This window comes from Tachysurus vachellii, chromosome 25 (assembly GCF_030014155.1).
Source record: "Tachysurus vachellii isolate PV-2020 chromosome 25, HZAU_Pvac_v1, whole genome shotgun sequence".
NCBI classification, from domain to species: Eukaryota; Metazoa; Chordata; class Actinopteri; order Siluriformes; family Bagridae; genus Tachysurus; species Tachysurus vachellii.
In genome coordinates, this window is record NC_083484.1 from 9,978,320 (window position 1) to 10,004,077 (window position 25,758).

The window sequence follows — 25,758 nt, forward strand, 5'->3', positions numbered from 1 at the left end:
AAAAAAAAAAACCTGAAAAATGTGGGATGTTGGTTTTTATTGTTATTCAGTAATTTAGTCCAAATCCCAAACTGCCCAAAAAAAGATCCAGTGTACATACCTACAAATTGCCACAGGGGGGCAGTAATATTATAAAACACACGGTTACAAAGAGACCTCATTTTAATGCCTGCTACAGTTATCCTTGAATTGCATGAGGACAACCATTTACTGGCGTTCTCAGCTTGGTTAAATTGGTCTACATCATGATACAGATTCTGTGTTCATCTGCTCGAATGAACAGCATAGAATGAGAAATTGTACTTAAATGCACCATAAAAAAAAACTTTACCCTGAATGAAATGTCAATGGATCAAATTCATTCTGAAACACACATATATATATATATATATATATATATATATATATATATATATATATATATATATATATATATTTAATTCTTACCGAGCAGCCCCTAACTGATTCCTAACATCTTTTTTTGGTGAAAAGATCAAGGAATACAAGAACAGAACATAAAACAAGTGTGATTACTTATGTGCAATATGTCAAAATTCCTTTTTATCAACTAAAAAATAAAGCAGTGGAAATAAAATATACATTTTCTCACTAATTCTCACAACCTACACATTATGTTAACTCTCTCTTTGTCTGTTCTTTGGGGAAAAAGACAAAGACTTGAGTAGGCTGGTACGGAGACAAAACCGGTTATAAGAACATCAATTTTGTTGGCCATCATTTTTAAAATGTTTTTTTTTTCAGTCAGCATGCAAAAGTGTATGAAAAAGAGCAAGTATTCTTAAAAGCACATAAATTTAATGCCGACTAAGAGTTAAACATCAGCTCATCATTGTTTTAGGAAGTCAGCCTTTATTGTTTTTAGGAAGTCAGCCATAGTACAGTGCTCCTGAAGCTCAGAGTGCAAGGAGTTAAAACTTGCTGAAGCTGTGATTTCAACTCAAGCCATTCCTTCAACCCAGGCTGAGCTAAATCTCAAGGCTTCAGCATGCTATGCATTCCTGTGCTGGAGTGATTGTGAACACTTAAAACAGACTCAGTAATTGTTCATAAGCACTGAAATACAAACCACACATGCACCCGTCAAACACTTTCACCCCAAACATCGGTCATAAAGCAGCTGCACACATAAAGCACAAGACTAGTAGTGCTTCTGTTATTATAACTAGTGGTTCTGTTTGGAGCAAAAAAAAAAAAAAAAAAAAAAGGTTTGGTAAAAGATTTCAATTGTGGTTTTTAAAACCAGTATACAATTTACTGTTCTAGCATTTGGAGTCTGTGGTATGTTTGTACTGCTGATAAGACTTCCTAAAGTAAAGAGGAAGAACCTGATTTATGATGACCCAAAGACTATATAAATCAACCCTCAGGTCCTCTTTGCCCTGCTAAACAACAAAAAGTGTGTGATGTGTCCTAATGAATCCTGCAGTCTGTAAACTACAGATAAAGTTTTATACATACACACATGCATGCAAACTCACGTAGACACACACTAAGGAATTAGACTTCTCCATTTCCCTCCAATAATTATAGCTCTCAATTTCTAACAACTTTAATCATTTATGCAGAGACAGAGAAATGAGGAGTCATAGCAGGATCATTATCATACAGTACATTAACACAAGCTGAGACAAACTAAGAGAGAAACAATCAACCTTGCACCTGAAAAGGGAGCTAAACTGCAGTCTTTCTCTTACCACACACTGCAGAAGTATACAATAGCATAAGATCTCATTGAGGTCAGTAGTGAGTGTGTGTGTATATTGATAGCAGTTATGTTTCTCTGTGTTGTGTGCTGGGTTCAGAGTAGTTACAGATTCTTAAAGTGTATGCTAGGATTTTCAGACGCTAGGTGTGTGTATGTTTGGTGGGAGACACCCTGTTTTTTCCCCACTGCGCCACTGCTGTCAATCAATCCTGTCATTTAGTTGTTTATCTATCTATTTGTGACTTTTACATCCCTGCCCTCTTCAGCTTCTTCTCTTTACATTTTTCTACTCAAGCAATCTTTCTTTTACCTATAACCCCTGCCCAAATATCAGCTGTTCCCTTCACATAAATACAGCGTATCTTTCCATTTCCTCTGAATCAGACAGATTCATCAGTACAAAGGTGCATGTGACGGTGTGGCAGGGTAGATGCCGGAGATGAGAGAGTCCCCCAAATGTGCATGCATATCTTTCCCAAACACAGTCATTATATTACGACCAACCACTGCTCACTAAAGATTATTCCCACTAAAGGCTTTGTTTCTCAGCTCATTAGCTGTGTCTCCCCACACTGTTCTGTTGAGGGGGAGAGATGAAAGATTATGAGAATGTCTAGCCCTGACTGGGCAACAGGCAGGCTCCCATTCATCCTACACTTCATTTTGTTTTTACATCGTCGGTCAACCATGGAGACACCAATTTGTTTGGCTACTAGCACAGAAAACTACCCTTTGGATGATGAGTTCATCTTAAATGCAGTTATCTGTTACCATGAATCAGTAACAGGATTAACAATAGTGATTTTCCCTGATGTTAGGGGAACACTGAAAATATACTCTATGCAACAATATCACTCAGAACATATAACAAAATAAAAAATTACATGTATTGCTACAGTAAACATTTTCACCTGAAGCCTGTACTCCATCAATTATGGACATAGGTTTCTTTTCTGTCACACTTACAATCCCATCCAAAAGTATTGGAACTGCAACGCCTATACAATGAAGACATGGATTTGAGATCAACAGAATTTAAGCCCACCCATTATAATTGTTATTATTTTTTAATGCTCAAAAACAATAGACCAAGTGAATGACAGGTTCATCTTCTTGCCCAGATGTGCCCTGTTAGACTGTTGACTGCCCTTGGTTCTACCAGTGAAGACTGTATTTGTAATCAGAAAGGATAAATATGAAGACCAGAGAGCTATCTAATTGAGAAAAACTGGAAAATCTATCAAACATATTGCATAAGCATTGGGTATAACCAAAAAAGAAATGCATACAATATTATTCAGAGAAACTCTGCCAACAAAACATCAGGAAATAGAAGACCACCAGATGTTATCCCAACTGCACAGAGAAAACCGAAAGGAGAAAACTCTTAAAACAAGCAAAAGTACAAACCTGGAAGAAAACACCAAAAAAAGAAGAATGAAACAGTCGTTGGTTTGCTGGCTTGATGCAGTTCCTGTACTGTACGTGTTATTAAATTTAAAGATCGCTCCAGTGCTTTTTAAAACTGGGTGCGCTAACACAAAAGGTGCCCTGTTCCAAGTTGTTTAACATATTCAGATGTAAATGTCAAGAAACAATGAATGAAAGCTGAAATTCTGATCTATTGTCTCATTTACCTTTTGATCTCAAAAATAAATGACTTTAGTGTATAGTAAAAACAAACAGATTGGCCTTGATGTTCCATAATACTGTTAGAGGAGATTACTAGTCTTGACTATATAATTGTTATCCTTATCACAAACCATTAACCATTCACAATGAACTGCCCTTAGCATGCCCCTTGGTTAAGGTACCGGTATCTGTAAAGTGCTGTAAAAAGCCTACTCTACTGTATTATGTTCTATTGTAACAGGTCATTTTGGGAAAAAAAAGCAAAGTAATTAATTTTTACATATGTGAATATTGAATTAAATATAATGCAATATATTTTATAATGCAAAACATTATTTAGAATATTCATTGTCATGGCTTCAACAGTAAAAAAAAAAAAACCACCTTTAAACCAAGGAGTCAAAAAGATAACGTGATCACGACAGACTCCCCTGCTACCCTAAGTGAAGGCTAAAATTTACCGCATACAAAACATATTTACACTGATAAGAAGTCAGAATTCACTACATAAAGCCGAGACCAGCCGAGAGTCTTGGCTCCCTCCCTGAGATGATATGAGGAAGAAACCTTGAGAGGAACCAGGCTCAGAAGAGAGCCTCATCCTCATCTGGGTGACACTCTACATAAATAGTGTAAATGTAAATAATGTCCTTTCTACAACAGCTTATAACAGTGCGACCGAGAGCTCCTGAGGAACTAATGGGTCATCGTAAACTCTGAGTTCAGCACAGACCTGATTGCTGATGAAGACCAGACCATACAGCTGACTGACACAACATTGGTTCAAAAGAATGCATGCCAGTCTCCGGGCGGCTTCATACACAACAATCCCATGAGACACTGGCTGACCATGCAGATCAATCCCTGGCAATAGTCTAAGCTATTGTATGTTTTGTAACATACTGTATTGTCTCCTGTCTTGAACACTATGCACTTTATAAATGGATAAATCAAGCATCCAGTAGAAACAAAGAAAACAAGATTATCACAACACAGTAACCCCCCCACCCCCAACCCAAACTAAACAGCAGTTAAACTATAAGCAAGAGACATTGTACTCAATGTACTCAATTACCCATGCAAGTTAAAAACCTACAGCAGTGAGTGGTAGTGCAGCTACAAGCAATTCTGTGCAACACTGGGGTGAAAGATGCACAAGTGAGGTTATTAAAAAATATCCAGTAGCAGCAAGTAAAGATTTTATGTTGCTTTTTATGTTATTGTTTTACAGTATGTAATACCACGGCCCTGGAGAAACACCATTGCTTTTCACTACGTACCATGTCCAAGCTATATGTGGTCGAAGTGACAATAAAAGCGTCTTGAGTTAACAAGCAAGTCAGGCTATAATCTGTGGAATCCTCATAGCAGGTTCATGTTTTATAAAGTTAAATGGCTAACCCAGAAGAACCTCTTGAAACTCTCGAGTCACAATGCAAGTTCCCAGTAAAGGCTGGCAACAAGGCTTCAAAACACTCCTCTCAGATTCTCACAAAGTCAACCAACAGGCCATCAATTAAACCAACAAACATTAACCTTGTTGTCTCAGCTTCTGGGAGGTACTGTCAGACATGCTCCATTTAAGACACAGTGACCCATTCTGCACTGTTATTTTACCCTCACCTCTGTGGGGATACATGAAGAGAGACAGGGAGGGGGAAAATGGTTGTCTGACTAGACAACAACAAAAAAATATCCTTACCATTAAGTACATAGTAAGAGCAAAATTTAAATGCAGAAAAAAAGGCAAAAATAAAAAATCCACCTAGGCTCAATAGAATATGACAGTTCACTTGCATATGAAAGCTTGTTTCATATTTCTAAGTGAACAGGGATCTGAACAGGGAAGATTGCAAGACATCAGACTGCTGAACAAGTGCACAAAATTCACCTGAGCAGGGAAGTGGGACTAATTCTCAAGAAGATACAGTTTAACCACTGTAGTCAGTGTCAGCTGGATGTTAACTGGAGTCTGGCAGCCTAAACATGTTCCACTAGCCGAGAGCCAGGCATGGTGTTTTCCAAAAGAGACCGAAAGCTAACAAACATCATTGACTTGTTAGCTAGCTGCAGAGTACAGTATATGGTTAGTTCAGGATGTACTTGATTTTCATTTAGCATAAAATCAGTACTGATTAATGGATCATATCCTTAAAGAAAAGGTCTCACAGGCATGCTCAAAAGCACAAACATCACATGCAGAAAAGTGCTGTTATTGAGTTTTTATTTCATCAAGCATTGTTAACTCTCAAAGTTGTTCATTACTCTGTGCTTTTTCTTCCCACATCCTACCCAAGGACCAACAATCTATTCTTTAAAAAGTGATTAAAGATGTTTAATAAGGTTAGGGGGAAAAGGGTCTCATGACTACTGGCCATGACGAATAATTAATGTTTCATTCTGAATAATTTTCAGTAAAAATATTGTATGTATGATGACTAAAATTTTGATGATGTCTTAGCTTAGGCTGGGTCCCTGTGGACATTTGAATAAATGTTATAGTTTTAAGAAAGAAGATAAATCACGATATTGCAGCTGCTCTTGCCCTTGATTTGCTTTCCTCCCCTTTTTCCAGTAATTATAAACTCACCATTCCTATAAAACTCCCACTTCCTTTCTTTTTTTTTTAACAAGGTCTCGAGAACACCTGCACATCAGGAGAGCAATGCTGAGTTTGCCCCAAGTCCTGCTAGATATTTATATAATGACTTCAGCATTGTTGATTTTGTAAAAACATTTTATATTTAAACATTTACTTGTAAATGTTACAGAAAGTGTCTAGCTAGCATTAGATTTTGAGTGAACCGTGTAGGAACTACCGCACTTTTGAAAATCTGGTCTGGTCCCTACTAAGTGTCCAAATGTAACTGGACAATTGGCTGCTCAGCTGATCAGTGGTTGGCTGTGTGTTATTTCCTCATTATTTCACTTACAAGTTAGCAGATAAAAGGTCTTGTGATGATGAAAGTGTGGCATTTGTACTTGAATCTTTCTGTTAATGTACAGTACTAAATAAAGTACAGTAAATAAAGCAGAATTTTAGCAGCAGATTTAAAGTGTTCATGCATTTCATGGCGGTGCACTGCTTTAATTTTGACAAACCACATTAGAAATGTTGTATTTATTATGTTTTAATTATATTGTATGTATATATATGTACATTTTGCACATATCCGTGTATATAAATAGATACATACAGTGTAGCTTAAAAGTAGTTTGAACTATGTTCCAGTATTATACATCTGTGAGAGGCAAAATATGTGAAGCTCTAGGATTAGTATTTCATTTCAAGGTCAAATTAGACGCCATCTAATTTTTCAGTCAATGAGATGACAATCAGATATCTGTGAGTGTCCTGAACAGAGATGTATCAAGGTCTGGTGTTAATGACGCGCGTTTGAGGAAGTGGATCATGGCAAAAACAAGGGGGATTTCTGAGGACTTTGGACTCCACAAATCTATAGGTTTGGACTCCACAAATCTATAGACAGATTCTGAACAAATGGAGGAAATTTAAAACCATTGTCTCTGTCCACAGAAGTGGAAATATCATTCCAAAAAGCAAGATATGGAATAGGCTGTTGGGTCAGAAAGGAACCAAGGATAACTTCTATGTAACTAAAGGCCTCTTTAGAACATTGCTGCCCATCAGATATTTGCTAAAGATCATGTGGCCAATCCAGAGGACTATTAGAAAAAATATTTATGGACAAATGAGTCCAGGATAGAACATTTTGGTTTAAATGAGAGGCGTTATTTTGGGACAAAGAAAAATTTAGCATGAAAGCATAATAAACTTATACTTTCTGTGAAACATGGTGGTGGTAGTATAGTGCTTTGGGCCTGTATTGCTGCATCTGGGCCAGAACAGCTTCCCATCATTGATAGAACAATGATACAGAATGATAGAACAATGATACAGCATGATTGCAGTGAATTCTAGATAAAAATGACATGACATCTGTCCATGAATCTCAAGAGGAAATGGGTCATACACCAAGACAACAAGTACAAGCACACAAGTCTGTCTACCAAACAATGACTAAAGAGGAACAAAGATAATGTTTTACAATGGCCAAGTTAAAGTCTTGACCTCAATTGGAATGCCCTGAAGCAAGCAGTTCATGTGAAGATACCCATCAAAATCCCAGAGTCAAAGCTGTTCTGTACAATGGAATGGGATTCTTCCAATTCTTCCAAGCTGTTGCACAGGACTGTCCAAAAGTTACCGGAAACTTTACTTAGTTATTGCTGCACAAGGGGATCACAACAGGTACTGAAAGTTTCCCATACTTTTGCAAGTCACAGATGTGTAATGCTGGATCATTTTTCTGAATAATTAAATGAAGAAATATCCTTTTTTTTGGCTCATTTGTTGGATTACATGGACCTTGTTTACTTTTAGGACTTGTGAAAACTGACAAAGGACTTGTGTGAAAATTTGATGATGTTTTGGGTATATAAATATAGGAACTGGGTTTATACAGTGTGGCAAAAAAGTATTTAGTCAGCCACCAATTGTGCAAGTTCTCCCACTTAAAATGAGAGAGGCCTGAGGCCTCAATAACAAAAGTTCATCTCAATACTTTGTTATATACCCTTTGTTGGCAATGACAGAGGTCAAACATTTCCTGTCTCCGCAAGGTTTTTACACACTGTTGCTGGTAGTTTGGCCCATTCCTCCATGCAGATCTCCTCTAGAGCAGTGATGTTTTGGGGCTGTCGCTGGGCAACACAGATTTTCAACTCCCTCCAAAGATTTTCTATGGGGTTAAGATCTGGAGACTGGCTAGGCCACTCCAGGACCTTGAAATGCTTCTTATGAAGCCACTCCTTCGTTGCCCGGGCGGTGTGTTTGGGATCATTGTCATGCTGAAAGACCCAGCCACGTTTCATCTTCAATGCCCTTGCTGATGGAAGGAGGTTTTCACTCAAAATCTCACGATACATGGTCCCATTCATTCTTTCTTTTACACGGATCAGTCGTCCTGGTCCCTTTTTAGAAAAACAGCCCCAAAGCATGAGGTTTCCACCCCCATGCTTCACGGTAGGTATGGTGTTCTTTGGATGCAACTCAGCATTCTTTCTTCTCCAAACATGACAAGTTGAGTTTTTACCAAAAAGTTCTATTTTGGTTTCATCTGACCATATGACATTCTCCCAATCCTCTTCTGGATCATCCAAATGCTCGCTAGCAAACTTCAGGCAGGCCGGAACATCTACTGGCTTAAGCAGGGGGACACGTCTGGCACTGCAGGATTTGAGTCCCTGGTGGCGTGGTGTGTTACTGATGGTAGCCTTTGTTACTTTGGTCCCAGCTCTCTGCAGGTCATTCACTAGGTCCCCCTGTGTGGTTCTGGGATTTTTTTCTCACCGTTCTTGTGATCATTTTAACCCCACGGGGTGAGATCTTGCATGGAGCCCCAGATCGAAGGAGATTATGAGTGGTCTTGTATGTCTTTCATTTTCTAATAATTGCTCCCACAGTTGATTTCTTCACACCAAGCTGCTTACCTATTGCAGATTCAGTCTTCTCAGCCTGGTCCAGGTCTACAATTTTGTTTCTGGTTTCCTTTGACAGCTCTTTGGTCTTGGCCATAGTGGAGTTTGGATTCTGACTGTTTGAGGTTGTGGACAGGTGTCTTTTATACTGATAAGTTCAAACAGGTGCCATTAATACAGGTAACGAGTGGATGATGAAAACTATGATGAAAATTACAGGCCTCTCTCATCTTTTTAAGTGGGAGAACTTGCACAACTGGTGCCTGACTACATACTTTTTTTGCCCCACTGTAAATATAGGAATTTCTAAAGGGTTCCTAAAATTTCAAGCGACACTATGTATTTTTTACATTTTTATTAGTTTTATTTTTTGGGAATTAAAACTACAGTAAAAAAGAACAAAGTGACACAAAGAGAGACACAAACAAACAGAGAGAGAGCAAGAGTGAGAGAAAGAGAGAGAGAGACATGCACACAGACACACACACACAAAGACAAAAAGGTCAATTTAGGTTCATCTGGTGTTGCCATGTAAGCAACAGAGGGAACGAAATATTGTATTGTCAAGGATAAACATGAAGTAATGAAAGCACCATGTGGCCTGATGTGTGTAAAAAAAAAATAACGTTTCAAAATGTGCTGCTTGAATACTTCTGTGATAAATACCACAGTGTTCCAGCCTGCAGCTCCTTGGTTGGGTCAACAGGAGTTTGGGGAGGGCACAATTTCCATTTTCTAAGTAAAGTGGAATTTCTTTTTAATTCACTTGTAAACAATTAGATATAAACCATATGGACATGGTGGAATTCAAAGGAAGCCCAATTTTTTTGAAGTGTCTTGCAGAGTTGTAAGTGAGAGAAGAGGAAAAGACTGATGAAATCTGGAAATTATTTATGTCATTTCATGGTAATTCAACATAATCATTTGTATAATATGTTGAGGTTTAGTTCAGGAAACAGCAGGGACAGACAGAAAAGAGGTTAGAAGAGAAAAAAATTAAGCTGGATTATATATGGAAAAATGAGATCAGAAAAAAAGGGATCCAAAAACATCTGGCTTCTTTGGAAAGGGCTCTTTTCAACAAATAACACAGTGTAGTGGTAATGAAATAGGTTTATATTAAAGATAATATAAAAGCACATGTTCTGTTAGTGGTTGGTTGAAAACATAGTGCTTTTATGGTACATAACTGAGTAAATTTAGTACAGTCTAACACTCTGTCACTATCACTCTGCTTCTCTTTCTCTAAGCTTTTCACAACCTACAGTATATGTGCCCAGTATACAGAAGGCCATCAGGACCAGATATACACACTGTAGGTGTATGCTATATTTTAAAATGAACAAACTACTAATAGACTACTAATTCCTAATAAAGAGAAACACATTATAGAGGATACTAAAGACATATCGATTGAGGCCTGTAAGGCCTATGAGGTGACCTGTGAGATCACATTAGCAATGGGATCACCCCTCATTAACACAGCTCACCTCAGTTCAGCAGTCAGTTTTCACCATGTTATGACTGTCATGGCAGCTCAGTGTTGTACCTCATTCCTCTCCTATAGAATACACGAGCTATATACAACCTAACCTTAACTTTCAGTTGATTCTCTCAGAGCATTTGTCAGTCACTCCCTGCTTTAACACATATTTTACATGTGCTTGTTCTAATACATTATTGTTTTTAGATTAAAAAACGTTCAACAAAATTAAATCTATATTTTATATGGTGACTATTTTAAAGTAGGCATTTATGTATTATTTATTGAAGGAGGGTCAGGTCAGGAAAATCTACTGAGGAGGACATTATGCCTCACAGTTTTGAGAGAGAGAGAGAGAGAGAGAGAGAGAGAGAGAGAGAGAGAGAGAGAGAGAGAGAGAGCGAGAGAGCGAGAGCGAGAGCGAGAGCGAGAGAGAGAGAGAGAGAGAGAGAGAGAGAGAGAGAGATTGAGATTGAGATTGAGAGAGAGAGAGAGAGAGAGAGAGAGAGAGAGAGCGCGAGAGAGAGAGAGAGAGAGAGAGAGAGAGGGAAATTAATGTTTATCAAAGCTAGAATGTACTTAAGCATAAGAACTAACTTGTCTCTTGGATGTTCCACAATGTTAACTCTCAACAATATTCCATTCTTTAGTAAATAAAAATATTTGAATCACTGGCTATAGTGGAAGCAGATAACACACTCCAGAGCATCCTTTATACTAGTTATTTTTAAATAATTCCCTTCACTCTGAGCACATCATGCTGTATCACACCTACACAGAATGCATTATTTTTTAAAATGGTATTAACATCCTCTGTAATACTGATGGCACATAACTACATGGTTCAGCAAAGCCAGATGATAAACACCAGTTTAATAAGAAAAAAATAATAAGAACTAATAAGAAATGCTGATTAATACCTAGGAAGCTAAAGTGCCTTGGACAAGATGTGATGTCTAGTAAAAAAAAAAAAAAAGAGAACTAGGGGGAGATAATAACAGAGTATATAGTTGCCATAACCCCATATCAACAGCAATGTTTGAGAGCTGAAGCATTAGTAATAGTAGCTCTATGTAAATAAAGAATGTCTACAAAAATACCTATAGTGCACAGAGCAACATTACAATACTGTGATTTTGTACTGTTCAGCTTGCAAAATCCCCCAATGCTCCTGTCTTTCTTGGTCACTATGGGCTTAAACAGCACACGTACTCGATCACCAAGCAAAAACACTGTGGAGCACAGTATCTATGGAGCATAGTCCTGGGACTCACAAATACAATGAGCCATGCCTTATCCTAAGCATATACAACACATACTGTAGAATCTACATAAGGTGCTGCAGGCTGCACATGACAGGGTTCTCCATTCCATCCCCTGTGCATCTTTAAGGAGCAAAAAGAATGTGAAATAAAAAGAGACTAACATGTCTGATGACCTAGGGGCCTATAATGTTGGTGTCTAATTCCTGTGAGCTATAATAAATCTGTCTTCAGTACCCTCTCACATTCCCTAAGATACTGCATCTCTGATTTCAGCCTGGAACATAAAAGCAATATGCTGACATACCTCTCAATGAGAGATTGGACAGCACTGTTGACGTGTGTGTGTGTGTGTGTGTATGTGAGCAAGCACATGTATGAAAACAAGAGAGTGAGAGAGAAATGTGGTGAAACCCATCCATCTTTTATTGAAAAGTGATAGTGAGTTGTTGATTTTAAATTTGTCTAAGTACCCACCAGAGTTATGCCAGTCTCCTGTGGGCTGAGGGATCTGTAGCGAGAAAGTGAGTAGGTCTGGAGCTAGAAGAGATTGTGGGCGGCGGTTCTCACACAGCCAGTGCCTACTGTATAGCTCTCGTGTGTCAGCTGGACCCTGCAGCACTACCACCAACTGCTCCTTCTGCCGCTCGCCTATACCTGCAACAAAACACACTGTACTTCACAAATCCATATGTTATGTCATAGGTTATGACATACACACTTTACAACTGCATGAAAGTTAACAGACACGAGAAGGAGAGAGAGAAACAATAAATAAAAGAAAGAAAAACAGTTTACAGCAGAGCATATGAGAGTGATACAGGTCCTGGTTTAGCAGAAAACTATAACAGCGCTTTCTGCTGTACTCACCCTGAGTCCTGGAACACACTGTGACGGCTCCCAACATTCCTGAAGCACACCATAGCATTGACTTCTGGCAAACCTTTAGCTCCACACTCTGTACTGATACCTCCAAAGTGGGAGCACATTTTACACCTACACAAACACAAACACACAAACAATATTTACATACATCTCTGCACCACTGACCTCTAATGGCCTGTACCAGTGGACAAAAAATAATCGGGACAACAAAAGACTCAGGCTAAGACTGGGGTGAGTTTTTATTTTAATATATGGTATGATTTTAAAGAGGTTAAAACACAAAATATAACTAAACAAAGTCCATCAACAAAAAAAAGTATTTTAACTGTATTAAATTATTAGTAATTTATTTAATTCATTTAACTGTCAAAGTGATTACACATTGTGTTAGAGTCATGTGTCAGCTTTTCACTCCACTTGATTTCACTCCATTTGATTGCATTAGTCAGTATTTCCACATAATTTCATGTTTCTCAATCTGAATGATTCTGATTATTTGGTCATCCATGTAAACTAATTATGCGTGGTCAAGCAGGCTAATTTATAGTTAGTAACTATATCAGTCAGTTACAGTTAGTCAGTGTGCAGTGCATCATAAGATGTATAGTGTAATGTTACAACACCAACATGCTTCACACCATGCAACACAATTTATTTTATATAAACAAACCAAATAAAACCCAAATATATTCAGTAAGGTGTTTTTGATCTCTGGTTGTGAATGTGAGAAGAAAAAATGCTGGTGTTTTTATATTTACAGCCTTTAGCAAGAACCCTTATCCAGAGTGACTTACATTTATCTCAACTGACTAATTACATTTTACACAACTGAGCAGTTGAGGGTTAAAGGCTGTTAAAGGCGCAGGGGCCCAGCAATGACAGTTTGGTGACCCTGGGATTTGCTTGCAACCTTCAAATCAGTAGCCCAGCATCTTACCAACTAAGCTACCACTGCGCTGGTGAATACTATTGATGCCACCTATCACGAATACTAATAAGCTGCACATCAAATTTTTACTGTACAAGGCACAAGGCTTATTTGATGTATTTTGTCCATAATAATGTATTTAGATGCCAACAAAAAATTTTCATGGTTGCAGTTCAAAACTACAGTATTCAGTATATTCTGCTATATAGATAGATAATCACAGTGCTCAACCTCCCTGCTATTACACCCTCCACTCTTATGGGAAGTCTTTCCACTCCATTTTGGAACATGGAAGTGGGCATTTGTGCCCATTTGATCATAGGAGCATTTGTGAGGTTAGGAACTGATCTTGGGCAAAGCTTGTGGCTATATTGGTGTTCCATTTCATCCTAAAGGTGTTTAGTGACACTCAAGATTTTCCACACCAGCATTGGCACCATATGTATTTAGGGACCTTGTTTTATGCACGGTCATGTTTAAATATGTTTAGGTCCAATGAAAGAAAATCTTAACGTTACAGCACTGAAAGACAAGCTAGACAACTGTGTGCTTCCAACTTCATGGTATCAGTTGGGGAAAGACCAATGTGAAAGATTCAGGTGTCTTCATGCAACCACATGCAATCAAACATATAGGCTATAATGGACTATGATTGCATTCCAATGGGGGCTTATCTAAAGGTTCTGAAAAAATTATTCTCCAACCATGTCCTGATCACTAGAGCCCATGAAACTCCCTTTAAGAATGATTTAAAGTAGACCAGGGGGTCATGGTGGCTTAGTGGTTAGCATGTTTGCCTCACACCTCCAGGGTCGGGTTCGATTCCCGCCTCCACCTTGTGTGTGTGGAGTTTGCATGTTCTCCCCGTGCCTCGGGGGTTTCCTCCGGGTACTCCGGTTTCCTCCCCCAGTCCAAAGACATGCATGGTAGGTTGATTGGCATCTCTGGAAAATTGTCCGTAGTGTGTGATTGCGTGAGTGAATGAGAGTGAGTGTGTGCCCTGTGATGGGTTGGCACTCCGTCCAGGGTGTATCCTGCCTTGATGCCCAATGACGCCTGAGATCCCCGGCACAGGCTCCCCGTGACCCGAGATAGTTCGGATAAGCGGTAGAAGATGAATGAATGAATGAATGAATAAAGTAGACCAAATGAAAGCAATTAATGCATTAACCTAAGAAAGTACTCGTACACCTTTCACACATTTAAATCAAAAGTCAGTCGGCAGCTTGTTCTACTGATCGAAATATTTCAAGGAAGACACAAAGACAAAATCAGAGAAAAACTAAAAAATGGCTTGAAATTGAGTGAACCAGAGTGCCTCTATGTCTGTGGGTTAATTTCTGGGGTTATATGATGGGCTTTTGTTGAAAACTCACTCCAAATAGCTAGAGAAATCATGCTTAAATGATACACATCACATCTCCCCTCTCAGGCACTATTCCCATCAAACCCCATGAGGGGTAGTATGTTACAGTGAGTTCACAGCTCAGCTGAAACTACTTACATCACCTGTTCCAGTCCACCCACAGACCCTCCGCATTTAATTTCCTCACACATGCACTGGGGGGAACTTAGCAGGATCTGGAGATAGAACTCCATATGACCCTCATTTTGACCATCAATCTCAACAACTTAATTTTTTAACTCTCAGAATCATGGAGTAAATATTGAGTTGCATTGCTCCTTTTCTGGTTACTTCTTTAGCCTCCTACTGCTGTAATATAGATTATTTTACCAGACTTGTGAGAGAGTGTGTGTGTGCGTGCGTGCGTGTGTGTGCACATGCACCAGGGCAGGTGGAGCTGTGCATAAATACAGCTGGGCATCGAGGGGATAAAAAAAACCCCATCAAACATCAAACAGTTGGTGGGTAGAGCCCAACAGCTGGCACAGTCATCTTACACACCCTCTCTCTCTCTCTCTCACACACACACACACACACACACTCACACACACACGCACACACACTTACTTCAAGGACTACAAGTACTGCAAAGCACATGTATGAGTTGATGTACATGCATGAGACATCTGCAGAAACATTACAACCCCTTGGCTTTGCTGGAAATTAAAGCACAAGAACACAGCACAGATTTTGAGACAATGTGTGCAAAACATAGCTCTGGTCAGAAATATAAGAACTGGTGAAAAAATGTCCATTGGTGTTAAGAAAATATGTGTGAGCTTAAGTGTAAGCTACATTAAATAAATAAATAAATCTTCATAATGTAATGTGAAATTCACAACTGCTTGCAACTTCCAACTCATTGCCAATGGTCAGTTGCCTAAATTTTTGTATAGGATTAAGTATGTCTAGGTAAAGAGGCATTCTCAATAGATGCACTACTAATTAATGCTGTTCTAGTAAGGCTAATCCTCCAACAAATTCTTGTAAATAAAAGTACTAGCTGCGTGATACATACAAAAGGGCAAGGCTAAGTCAACATTAACATTATTAAGAGAATAATGTAAAGGCAATATAAGAAGTACCGAACAAGCCTGGTAAAGGTTCAGCTTCCCTGCTATTGAACATTAATTACCCTGCGAGTTTGAGAGCACTCTATTAACTATTTGGATTTTTAAAAGAAGCTGATAAACCACCATATGATAGTGTAAGGCTGATTTATAGGAGGTTGTTTACAGAAAATACTGCCATATTCTTCCCAGTGGAAGAGAGCGAAGATCAAACCTACAAAGCAACTATGCAATTATACGAAACTGAGGCAATAGAGAGCAGCACAGAAAGCTGGAAGAGTTTAACCTCCACAAAAAGACTTGCTTCTACGGCGGTCTGCCATATGGACAGTGTCACAGGCGCTTGGAAGCACTTCAGTGGAAACTCAAAAACAGGCAGCACAAATGACTGCAAGTGTGAGGTCTAACAGGGCAGCAACACCACAAACACTCACTAGTTTGCAGCTAATCAGCATAAACATCTAAAATAAAGCTTCATACTGTGCATCAAACTGTTACAACCAACAAGAACCTGCAGTATGTCTGCCATGTCCACCATACCCACCAGATCTCACTCTGGGTGATTTAAGGACGCAGCAGAGAAAAGAACTTCCAATTGAATCAAGTGCAACAGATCATGCATCAGTGGCTGAACATGCAAACCTGTCAGGATTCTGCTTGGACATTTCCTGCTGGAGCATTAGGAGGCATTCCGGCAGCGTGTTTTGTCACGTGAATTTGTTTGTGTTGTTTTCACGTCTCTGTTTCCCACCTCACCCGAATCGCCCTGCCTAATTATTCCCTCTGCATTGCATATTGCTTCACAGAGTTCTTGTTTTTTTTTGTTGTGTTTTCTCTAGTGTTTGTATTTTCAATGTAATGCCTTGCATCAAGTTTTTTAATGAAATTTTGCTAACAAATCTTGTTGTTTTGTTATCCTTACACTTGGGTCTGGTTTGTATCCTTGCATTGTTAACCGCTGTTATTAACAATACAGTGAATTCTCTACACCATATATTAGTATAAAATTTATATTAGCCAATGAAAACATTTTTCTCTTTCCAAGGCTGAGGTTGTGTAGTCTGCTGTACAGAACTCACTTAAACAAAGTCACACCTATGATTACTCAAAACGAGCAAGACTTTAGACTAGATAACTTTGTTGTCAGCTTTCAACAGTTCATTACAGGCTTCCTCTAAAAATTCACTAGATAGTAGCCTACAGCAGTCAACTGTGACATCCACTTCACTTCATTTGTTTGAGGCTATGTTGTTATTAATGCCATCCTGCCCCATCATGATCTATGCTCACAAGCTGCTAAGCTGGACAAAGAGCTTAAATGCATTTTAGATTGATTTTCCCACCCTGAGAGCTTCTGGTCACATGCAGAAAATGTCTGAAAACATGTGATATTTGCTTCATGGTTATTCCAGTTTTCTATAGAGTAATAGGCTTAAGTGCTGTCAGCAATCTTAAAACAGAACAGAGAATTTGAACTGATCTATTGTTACAGAATCCATCCACTCAGTATATGACCAACTGACCAACAGGTAGTGACTGAAGACAAAGTATGTTTCAAAACTGGTTTTAATGAAAATACACATGCATTTCGGTGCACATTTAAGATTAATAATGGTACTGTGAAACTGAGAACTGAGGAGCTTGTAGTGTGGTGTGCAGTTAGGAATGCGAGCGGTGTACTGAATGATTGACAAGTTGCATGAGTGTGGTGGTACCTGGTGTTCTGTAGATCTCATTGATAAGTGAGTCGCTGACAGCAGGACCGACCCCACTCTCTGTACTGTGTGTCCAACTCTGCCACACACAGTGTAGCAGCAACATCTGAGCATGAGTGGCCTGCACTGTGAATTTGGGTAACTCAAACAGGTACTCTGTTACAGATACCGTGGATCTCTTTGGCCTAAGGCAAAAAAAAGATGGAGAAAAAGATCTGAAACATATAGAACTTATAGATTTCCAGCTATCTAAAGATTTGTCACTATGCCATTAATACAAAAGTTTTCAAACATACAGTGAGGGAAAAAAAATTTGATCTCCTTCTGATTTTGTACGTTTGTCTGCTGACAAAGAAACAATCAGTCTATAATTTTAATGGTAGGTTTATTTTAACAGTGAGAGACAAAATAACAAAAAATCCAGAAAAATGCATTTCAAAAAAGTTAGAAATTGATTTGCATTTTAATAAGTGACATAAGTATTTGATCTCCTATAAATCAGCTCCCAGGTGTCTTTTATACAGGTAACAAGCTGAGATAAGGAGCAGTCTCTTAAAGGGACTGCTCCTAATCTCAGCTTGTTACCTGTATGGTCACCTGTCCACAGAAACAATCAATCAATCAGATTCAAAACTCTCCACCATGGCCAAGACCAAAAAGCTGTCGAAGGATGTCAGGGACAAGATTGTAGACCTAAACAAGGCTGGAATGGGCTACAAGATCATCACCAAGCAGCTTGGTGAGAAGGTGACAAAAGTTGGTGTGATTATTCGCTAATGGAAGAAACACTTCCAATGTAACTATGAATGTAACTTAGTGAGCCAGCATTAATGTATTCAATGTTAGAGATTTAAGCACTTATGTACGTCGCTCTGGATAAGGGCGTCTGCCAAATGCTGTAAATGTAAATGTAAATGTAAATCTCACCTTATAGAGTTTCAATAATCATGAGAACAATGAGGAATCATCCAAGAACTACATGGGAGGATCTTGTCAATGATCTCAATGCAGCCATAGTCACCAAGAAATCAATTGGTAACACTACTCCGGGAATGGATCCTGCTCAAGAAAGCACATGTACAGGCCTGTCTGAAATTTTGCCAATGAACATCTGAATGATTCAGAGGAGACCTGGGTGAAAGTGTTGTGGTCAGATGAGACCAAAATCGAGCTCTTTGGTATCAACCAAACTCCACCTGCTTGGAGGAGGAGGAATGTTGCCTATGACCCCAAGAACACCATCCCCACCATCAAACATGGAGGGGAAAACATTATGCTTTGGGGGTGTTTTTCTGCTAAGGAGACAGGACAACTTCACAGCATCAAAGGGATGATGGACGGAGCCAAGTGCGTCAAATCTTGGGTGAGAACCTCCTTCCCTCAGCCAGGGCATTGTAAATGGGTCATGGACGATTATTCCAGCATGAAAATGACCCAAAACACACTTTCAATAAATGAGTGGGTCAAGAAAAAGCACATTAAGGTCCTGGAGTGGCCTAGCCTGTATCCAGACCATAATCCCATAGAAAACCTGTGGAGGGAGCTGAGGGTTCAAGTTGCCAAACATCAGCCTCGAAACCTTAATGACTTGGAAATCTGCAAAAAGGAGTGGGACAAAATCCCTCCTAAGATCTGTGCAAACCTGGTGGCAAACTACAAGAAACGTCTGACCTCTGTGATTGCCAACAAGGGTTTTGCCACCAAGTACTAAGTCATCTTTTGAGAAGGAATCAAATACTTTTTTCACTGACTTATTATTTCACTTTTTTTAATCTATTACATCTAATGTTTAAAAGAAAAAGTGAGGGCAACCGAAAAGCCAAAACATTATTACCTTTATTTCTTTATTACCTTTAAATTTACACTCAAACTTACAAATCGTTGATTTTAATGAATACCAAATTTATTATGCAAAAGCTCGTCTAAATAATTTACAAATAAATTATAATCCAGCTTGATAAATAAGGCCCATTATTTCTTTCCTTCTTAATTCATTTTCTGCTCAAGAGCATTTACGTTTTTTTTTGTATACAGACCCACTGAATTTGTTTTGCTTACCAGCAATTGGGAAACTGCAGAATCTTCCCATAGATGGCAGTACTAAAGCAGGGAATTATGGGTAAGAGTGGTGGAGGTGTTCCCTCATTATCCAGCAGGGTCAATCCAACCTGCAATTCAAATACCTAGAGAGAGAAATGAAGGAAGGAAGAAAAAAATATATACAGCTAAGAAAAAAAAGAATATTTTTTGTTTTGATCAAACGGATGAATGGTCATGGAGAATAAAAAAGACTATGAGGATAGATAAAAAAAACAATAAACTTATAACTTGCTAATAAACTTAAAAGAACTGCACATTGAGTACATCGATAAAAAGGTGATAAGTTTGGCTTTTGCATGATGTTCCAGTCACTGCCTCTGGGATGCTCTGTCTGAGTGTGCCAGTACAATCAAAATGCACAATTACATGCAGCAATTATTCCAGGAAATAATAAATATTATGTTTAACTGGAGAAGAAAGTATGTCAAATAAATAACATAGCACGCATGGTACATGAAAATGGTCACGGAAATGATTAACTGAAGGATTACATAAGCATGGAAATAAGATGATTATCTGCTGATCTGCTTTTCTAAGGAGAAATACATCAGGTGTCTGAGTAGGTGCCTACATCGGAAATCGACGATAGCATTTTGGTCACATTTTACAGAGACTGGTCTTCAATAACCAAACGTTGACCAGGCATTTGGTTTGAAGGATATTATTTTTGTATTTACAGGAAGTTGTTAACTCCCTATCCCAGGGCTAAACACAGCATTATTAACATATAACTAAAGCAAGCACACAATGGGCCCCATTTATATATCTTTTAGTAAAGTTATTTAGTAAAGTTACTCAACCAAACCAAAATCACATTCTTGACAAAGCTCATTTGTATTTACTAATGGCCAAAAAACTCTGAAGACAACTGCATAAAATGACAAGTTCACAGACAGCTGGGGGCATGAAAGAAACAATGAGGATAAAGGCTGAAAGGCAGAAGTGGAAGTTACTTTATCTTACTTCTATAGCAAAAAAAAAAGTAGTAATATGATGTACAATAGTAGTATTAACAGTAATACTAAAAATAATAAGTTTTAAAAATGGCTACGTAAAGACAGTGGCTGTTTAGCAATATAATCACTTCTTTTAATTACATCTATGTATTTGTGTTGGCTAGGTTTCTTTATTTTTCCATTTCTTGTGCAAATACTATTTATGAATCAATCCATTGATAAATGAGAATAAAAGATACTATAAGAGGAGTAACTACCTTCAGACAGCAGTGAGTGTAGCAGTGGTGTAGAAGGTTGTCTGAGGGCAGACCGAGGCTGCTAACAGTGCGGATGAGCTCTGTGCCATACATTGGTACAGAATGCTCCAGATTCACTCTCTCTACCTGCATACGTAGTGCAGGCAGTGGCCTTACTGGATGGAACTGTGTAGTAGACGACTGTGCAGCCAAACCCTGTCCGAGAATAAACAAACACAAAATATACCAATATAGCTGGTAGTAATGACTGCTTATTTGTGTGTGTGCATGAGTGAGTGTGTGTGTGTGCGTGTGTGTGTGTGTGCGCGCGCATATGTGTGCATTAGTGTAGCACCTTCTGGCCCAATATAGCAGGAAGCAGTATATGCAGTAGATTGAATTCTGCCATGGTTACAGTAATGGAGGCCTTAAGTAGTGTCACACAAGTCAGCCGTGTTGGGATAAATTCCTCCAGGTCTTTCTCATTAACTGGAGGAACCTCCTTGTTCTCCTCTATCACATCTATTCACCCAAGAGACAGAGATATAGAAAAAGACAGATGGAAAGGCTGAGAAAAATAGAGTGCACATAAATGATTTCTATCATAAAAAAAATATATATCAAAGATTGCTGTGTAACAGTCACCTGGCTTCAGTGTGTAGTAGGGCTCATACTCATGATCCATGGCACATGCAATCATCTTCAAGATGCGATGGACAGCACTGCTATGAAGCAGTAGATCCAAAGGTCCAATGACCAAACGTTTTATCGACATTTCCTGAACCGACTGACCAGAGTCCACCTTACCCAGAGAGAAATCCTGTTGCCCTGTTTACAAACGTATAGAAGGTATTGGGCTAATGTTAAATATAAGACACAGAACAGATTCATCTTAAACAAAATGGCATTCATAATACTTACTTTGCTTAAGGATATCCAATGTCTACAGAGTGTATAAGACGTGTCCATATGTAGGGAAAATTAACCCATTTAGCACTATAAAAGCCTACAAATCCCAGTTCACTTCCATGCAATTCCAAGCTGACTATTATAAACTTAATTAAGGTTCAGTTGTGAAAAAATAGTTGTGTTTATATAAAGATGTCTATATAAAGGTGTCTGATTACATTCTGTGGACAGTGTCCTGCTGTAATATCATAGCTAGCTAACTAAATATTTTTGCTAATGCCAACCAGTTCAGCTAATATTAGAGGCTTACAGAATTTCAAATACCCCTAATGAAATAAAAAAAAAAAAAAAAAAAGTGATATTTTGAGCTTACAAATACAGGTATATTGTATAGGTTGTATATTTTGTAATGCCTGTCCAAGAGAACAGCAGCACTGAGTCTCTACCTTTTCTAATAAGTTGGGTGACACTTGTAGATTAATCTATGCAGAATTATTTAGTCAGTGTTGTTGCCATATCATTTTTTTTCAGTCTTTAAGGTAAACTTATTTACTTATTTACTAGTTTAGGCAAATAAAGGACATGATCATATATAAATAATTTTTCCCTTCGTCAGCATCATCATCATCATCAAGGGTACCGATATTAATAATGAAAAATTATTTAATATATACTCAATACAGCATTCTGTCAGACCAATATAGCACTTCTTCTCTGGCTCATTCGGTATTTAATTCCCTAGTGTACTTTTTTTTTTTTTTTTTTTTTTTTTACAGCTGCCCTGTATTCCAAGCTGTCATTATAGTTCAAATTCCACCTGTTGCTCTATCTATAATGAAGCAAGTAGTTGAGAGCATGAGACATGAGTTGGGTTTTAGGAGTGTGGAGTTAAAGGGTTCAAATTACAACTGGAGAATAAAACTGCAGTGAGCAACAGCACTTCCTCTTCCCACTGATCCAACCCAGATTAGTGCTAATATCAAACATATGCCAATTCCTTGAGACTCTGAGAGGCCAGCTAAGGAAACTTAGGCAGGATTTAGTGGATTAGGGGCCTTTATGTCTGCTTCTCGCCTCTTGGTATTGGCGTAACTGAGAAATGAAGTCAACACAGAGCACAGCCACGTTTTGGGTTTCATTTTTGCAAAACTGACAAAAGTCACAGAGTGGAGCGTGGGACAAGCCCAGCATCAGCCCACACCACATTAACTCCAATTACTCTTAGAGGAGGCAGAGATTGACAAGTGTCTGTACTTTAGAAATTAGCCCAACAATGGCACAATGTTTGCTTTTAATTTTAAAATTGTATTATTTTCAAGTGAACAAGTGAAAATATCTAGAACATGGTCAAACATTAGTTCTTATTATGAGTATTATAAATTAAATGTAATTTCATTTGGCTTGTTTTCAAAAGCTTAAATGTAGCTTTTTTTCCCTAAAAATGTCTATAAATCTTTTATTTGTTTAATTGTAAACTTACAATTGGAAATACTAGATAACTATGACAATAATCAAAATATTTATAATTATTAAGATGCCATTTTGTTGAGAAGGATCAGTAGACAAGGAAAGGTAATCTAAAATTATTAGCATTTACACTTCAGTATTCACTGGTGAGAAGAATGTGAAATAAGTGATTTATTCTGATATAGCACCATGAAAAGACCAAAATGCCAATATGAGATAAAACAAGGAGAGAGAGAGAGAGAGAGAGAGAGAGAGAGAGAGAGTGAGTACCTTTTCCACTCTCGTTCTCCATCGTGTAGAGGTAATCTAGATAGAAGGCACCAAAGCGTTGTAGCCCTGCAGCTTCAGTGTAGGTCTCCTACCATAAGAACAGTGTTTATTACAGATTGCACAAATACAACACATATAACAGGATCTCACACTAAGCACAGTAGCAGAGTCAGGGTCAAAAAATAAAATGATTCAAGTAAACAATGCAGTTGTAGAAACACAAGCAGTGATAAAGAACCTTTAGTCTCTCAAGAATAATTAAAATGAGCTCATTAGCTTATAAGTTATTGTGTCTTACTATACTAAAAACATTTTTTAGGATGTAGGCAAACATGGAATGATGTTCAGTAATGGAGCTAGATGTAACATCTGTGTTATATACAGATGATGTGATTCTTTTGGCAGGATCTGAAGTAGATCTCCAATACGCACATGAACAGTTTGCGGCTGAGTGTAAAACAGCTGGAATGAAAATCAGCACCTACACTTTCACATGAGGGAACATGAGTGTGTGTGTGAGTGAGAGTGTGAGTGAGGGAGTGAGAGAGAGGGGGAGAGAGACGAGAGAGAGAGTGCGAGAAAGAGAGATACTGTACATCCGTTAATCACACTCATAAAAAATGCTCAAATAAACTCATCCAATACCACCTGGCATTGTGTGATGAAATCCAAGTGAATATCGTCGTGCTAATAAACAAACGACACGTCATGATAGAACTCTGGATGTATTTCAATATGAAACAGTAAAAGCAACAGGAGGAACTCCAGCATCTACATACAAGTAACCTGATAAGACATCGTAAACATAAAATTAAGCACAGCGAGTTCATTGCCTGGAAAAACGCTAGCTGGATGAGACAAAAATGTCTCCAGATTTTCACACAAAGTGAGTGAAAATAACAGCTGTTCCCCAGCATATTGTTCTTGAAGATCAACCACTATCGATCCATAACCACAATAGCATAACATAAAAGAAACTAAAAAGTACTATACTCAGAACAGTACAGAAAAAAGCTTTTCCCAAGTAAAACAAAATCTCTGCTTGACCGCTATTTTGAGCTGCCAATTGACTGTGTTAGTCAAGATACTACAGTACAAGGTACTAGAAAAGCTCCAGGAACAAAAAAAAAAAACTAATTTAAAGTTAAAAACATGACTCTTTCGTCTTTACGTGTACATTCGAACCTTTCTGGTGTCTAAATCCTAATGAAATGAAATGAGCAGCAGTTTTGTGTGATCAGTTAATATTAGTTGAGTATAAACGCTGTTGTTTTCGTCGCTGTACTCTGACGCTGGACTCTTGGTCGGCATGTGTGTACAGTAATTTAGAAAGATGACAAAATAAAGTAACCAAAGTATTTGTGTGCTATGATACTCATTTTACACCAAAACGGAACAAAAATATAAACACAATTTAACCCTCCTTCGTTTCATGATTTAAAGTGACAGCTGTAATAATCTAGAAAATCACTACTGACAAAATGGGTTTAATAAGAAAGACCTGGCAGCAAACAAGACTGCAATAGTTCTGGTTCTACTTCTTTAGCTTTTTGGGTGAGTTACATCCAGTCCTTGTATTAGTTCCATTTTCAAGACCATTTGGCAAAGTAATAGTAAATGTGAGACCTTGATCAGTAGAGTCTAAATGTTTACATACTGTCATGCTAAAGATCTTTAATCTCAGATATGTTTTCAGTTCCATACAATCCATGTTAAAGTATAATTTACAGTAGATGGCATTTAAAACAACTGATTGGAAAAAGATTGAATTTACTAAATCAGAATCCAGTGACTGAAAAGAAATAGCAATATGCCTTTTAATAAAAAGCTGGGTTTTGTTTTCCATTTGGTCAAAATTAATCACTTGTCAAAAAGTGTGCCTGTAGAATTCTGCCATGAAGAACCTTAAAAAAACAAAACAGTAACTTGTGGCACAGCCTGTGATGAGGTATTTTCAAAGATGCAGGGGTATTTAACTAAGGAGAGATGGAGAATGGAATGATTTTTTTTTTAAATCAAGTTAAAAATGAGGAATAATGTGCTGATACCTTGTGGAGGTTGGCATCGAGTATGAATTCAGCACGAACGTCATTGTTTTCTGGGCTGCGGCTGTCAAATAGTGAATTGGTCAAGTAGGTGATTCCTTTAGTGTTGAGATTCTCTCCACAGTAGAAGAACACAGCATCCTGCAGTGTAGCACATCCACAAAATT

General features: G+C 38.1%; 2 protein-coding genes across 7 annotated transcripts in view; one reads left to right on the forward strand and one right to left on the reverse strand.

Moving 5' to 3' along the window:
• The window catches only part of LOC132840435 (uncharacterized), a 370,465-nt gene that overhangs the window by 244,223 nt on the left and 100,484 nt on the right, over positions 1-25,758 (forward strand). The window lies entirely within an intron of this gene.
• LOC132840220 (intermembrane lipid transfer protein VPS13B-like) overlaps positions 1-25,758 on the reverse strand; it is a 101,620-nt gene that overhangs the window by 57,731 nt on the left and 18,131 nt on the right. For all 6 annotated transcript variants that reach the window (XM_060861721.1, XM_060861725.1, XM_060861722.1 and 3 more), the window contains 9 exons: positions 25,595-25,732; positions 23,547-23,634; positions 21,546-21,728; positions 21,256-21,422; positions 20,922-21,116; positions 19,667-19,791; positions 17,609-17,793; positions 12,476-12,601; positions 12,083-12,262 (listed from right to left, as the gene is read on the reverse strand). In XM_060861721.1, coding sequence (XP_060717704.1) covers positions 12,083-12,262; positions 12,476-12,601; positions 17,609-17,793; positions 19,667-19,791; positions 20,922-21,116; positions 21,256-21,422; positions 21,546-21,728; positions 23,547-23,634; positions 25,595-25,732 — 1,387 coding nt within the window. The remainder of the gene's footprint in view (positions 1-12,082; positions 12,263-12,475; positions 12,602-17,608; positions 17,794-19,666; positions 19,792-20,921; positions 21,117-21,255; positions 21,423-21,545; positions 21,729-23,546; positions 23,635-25,594; positions 25,733-25,758) is intronic.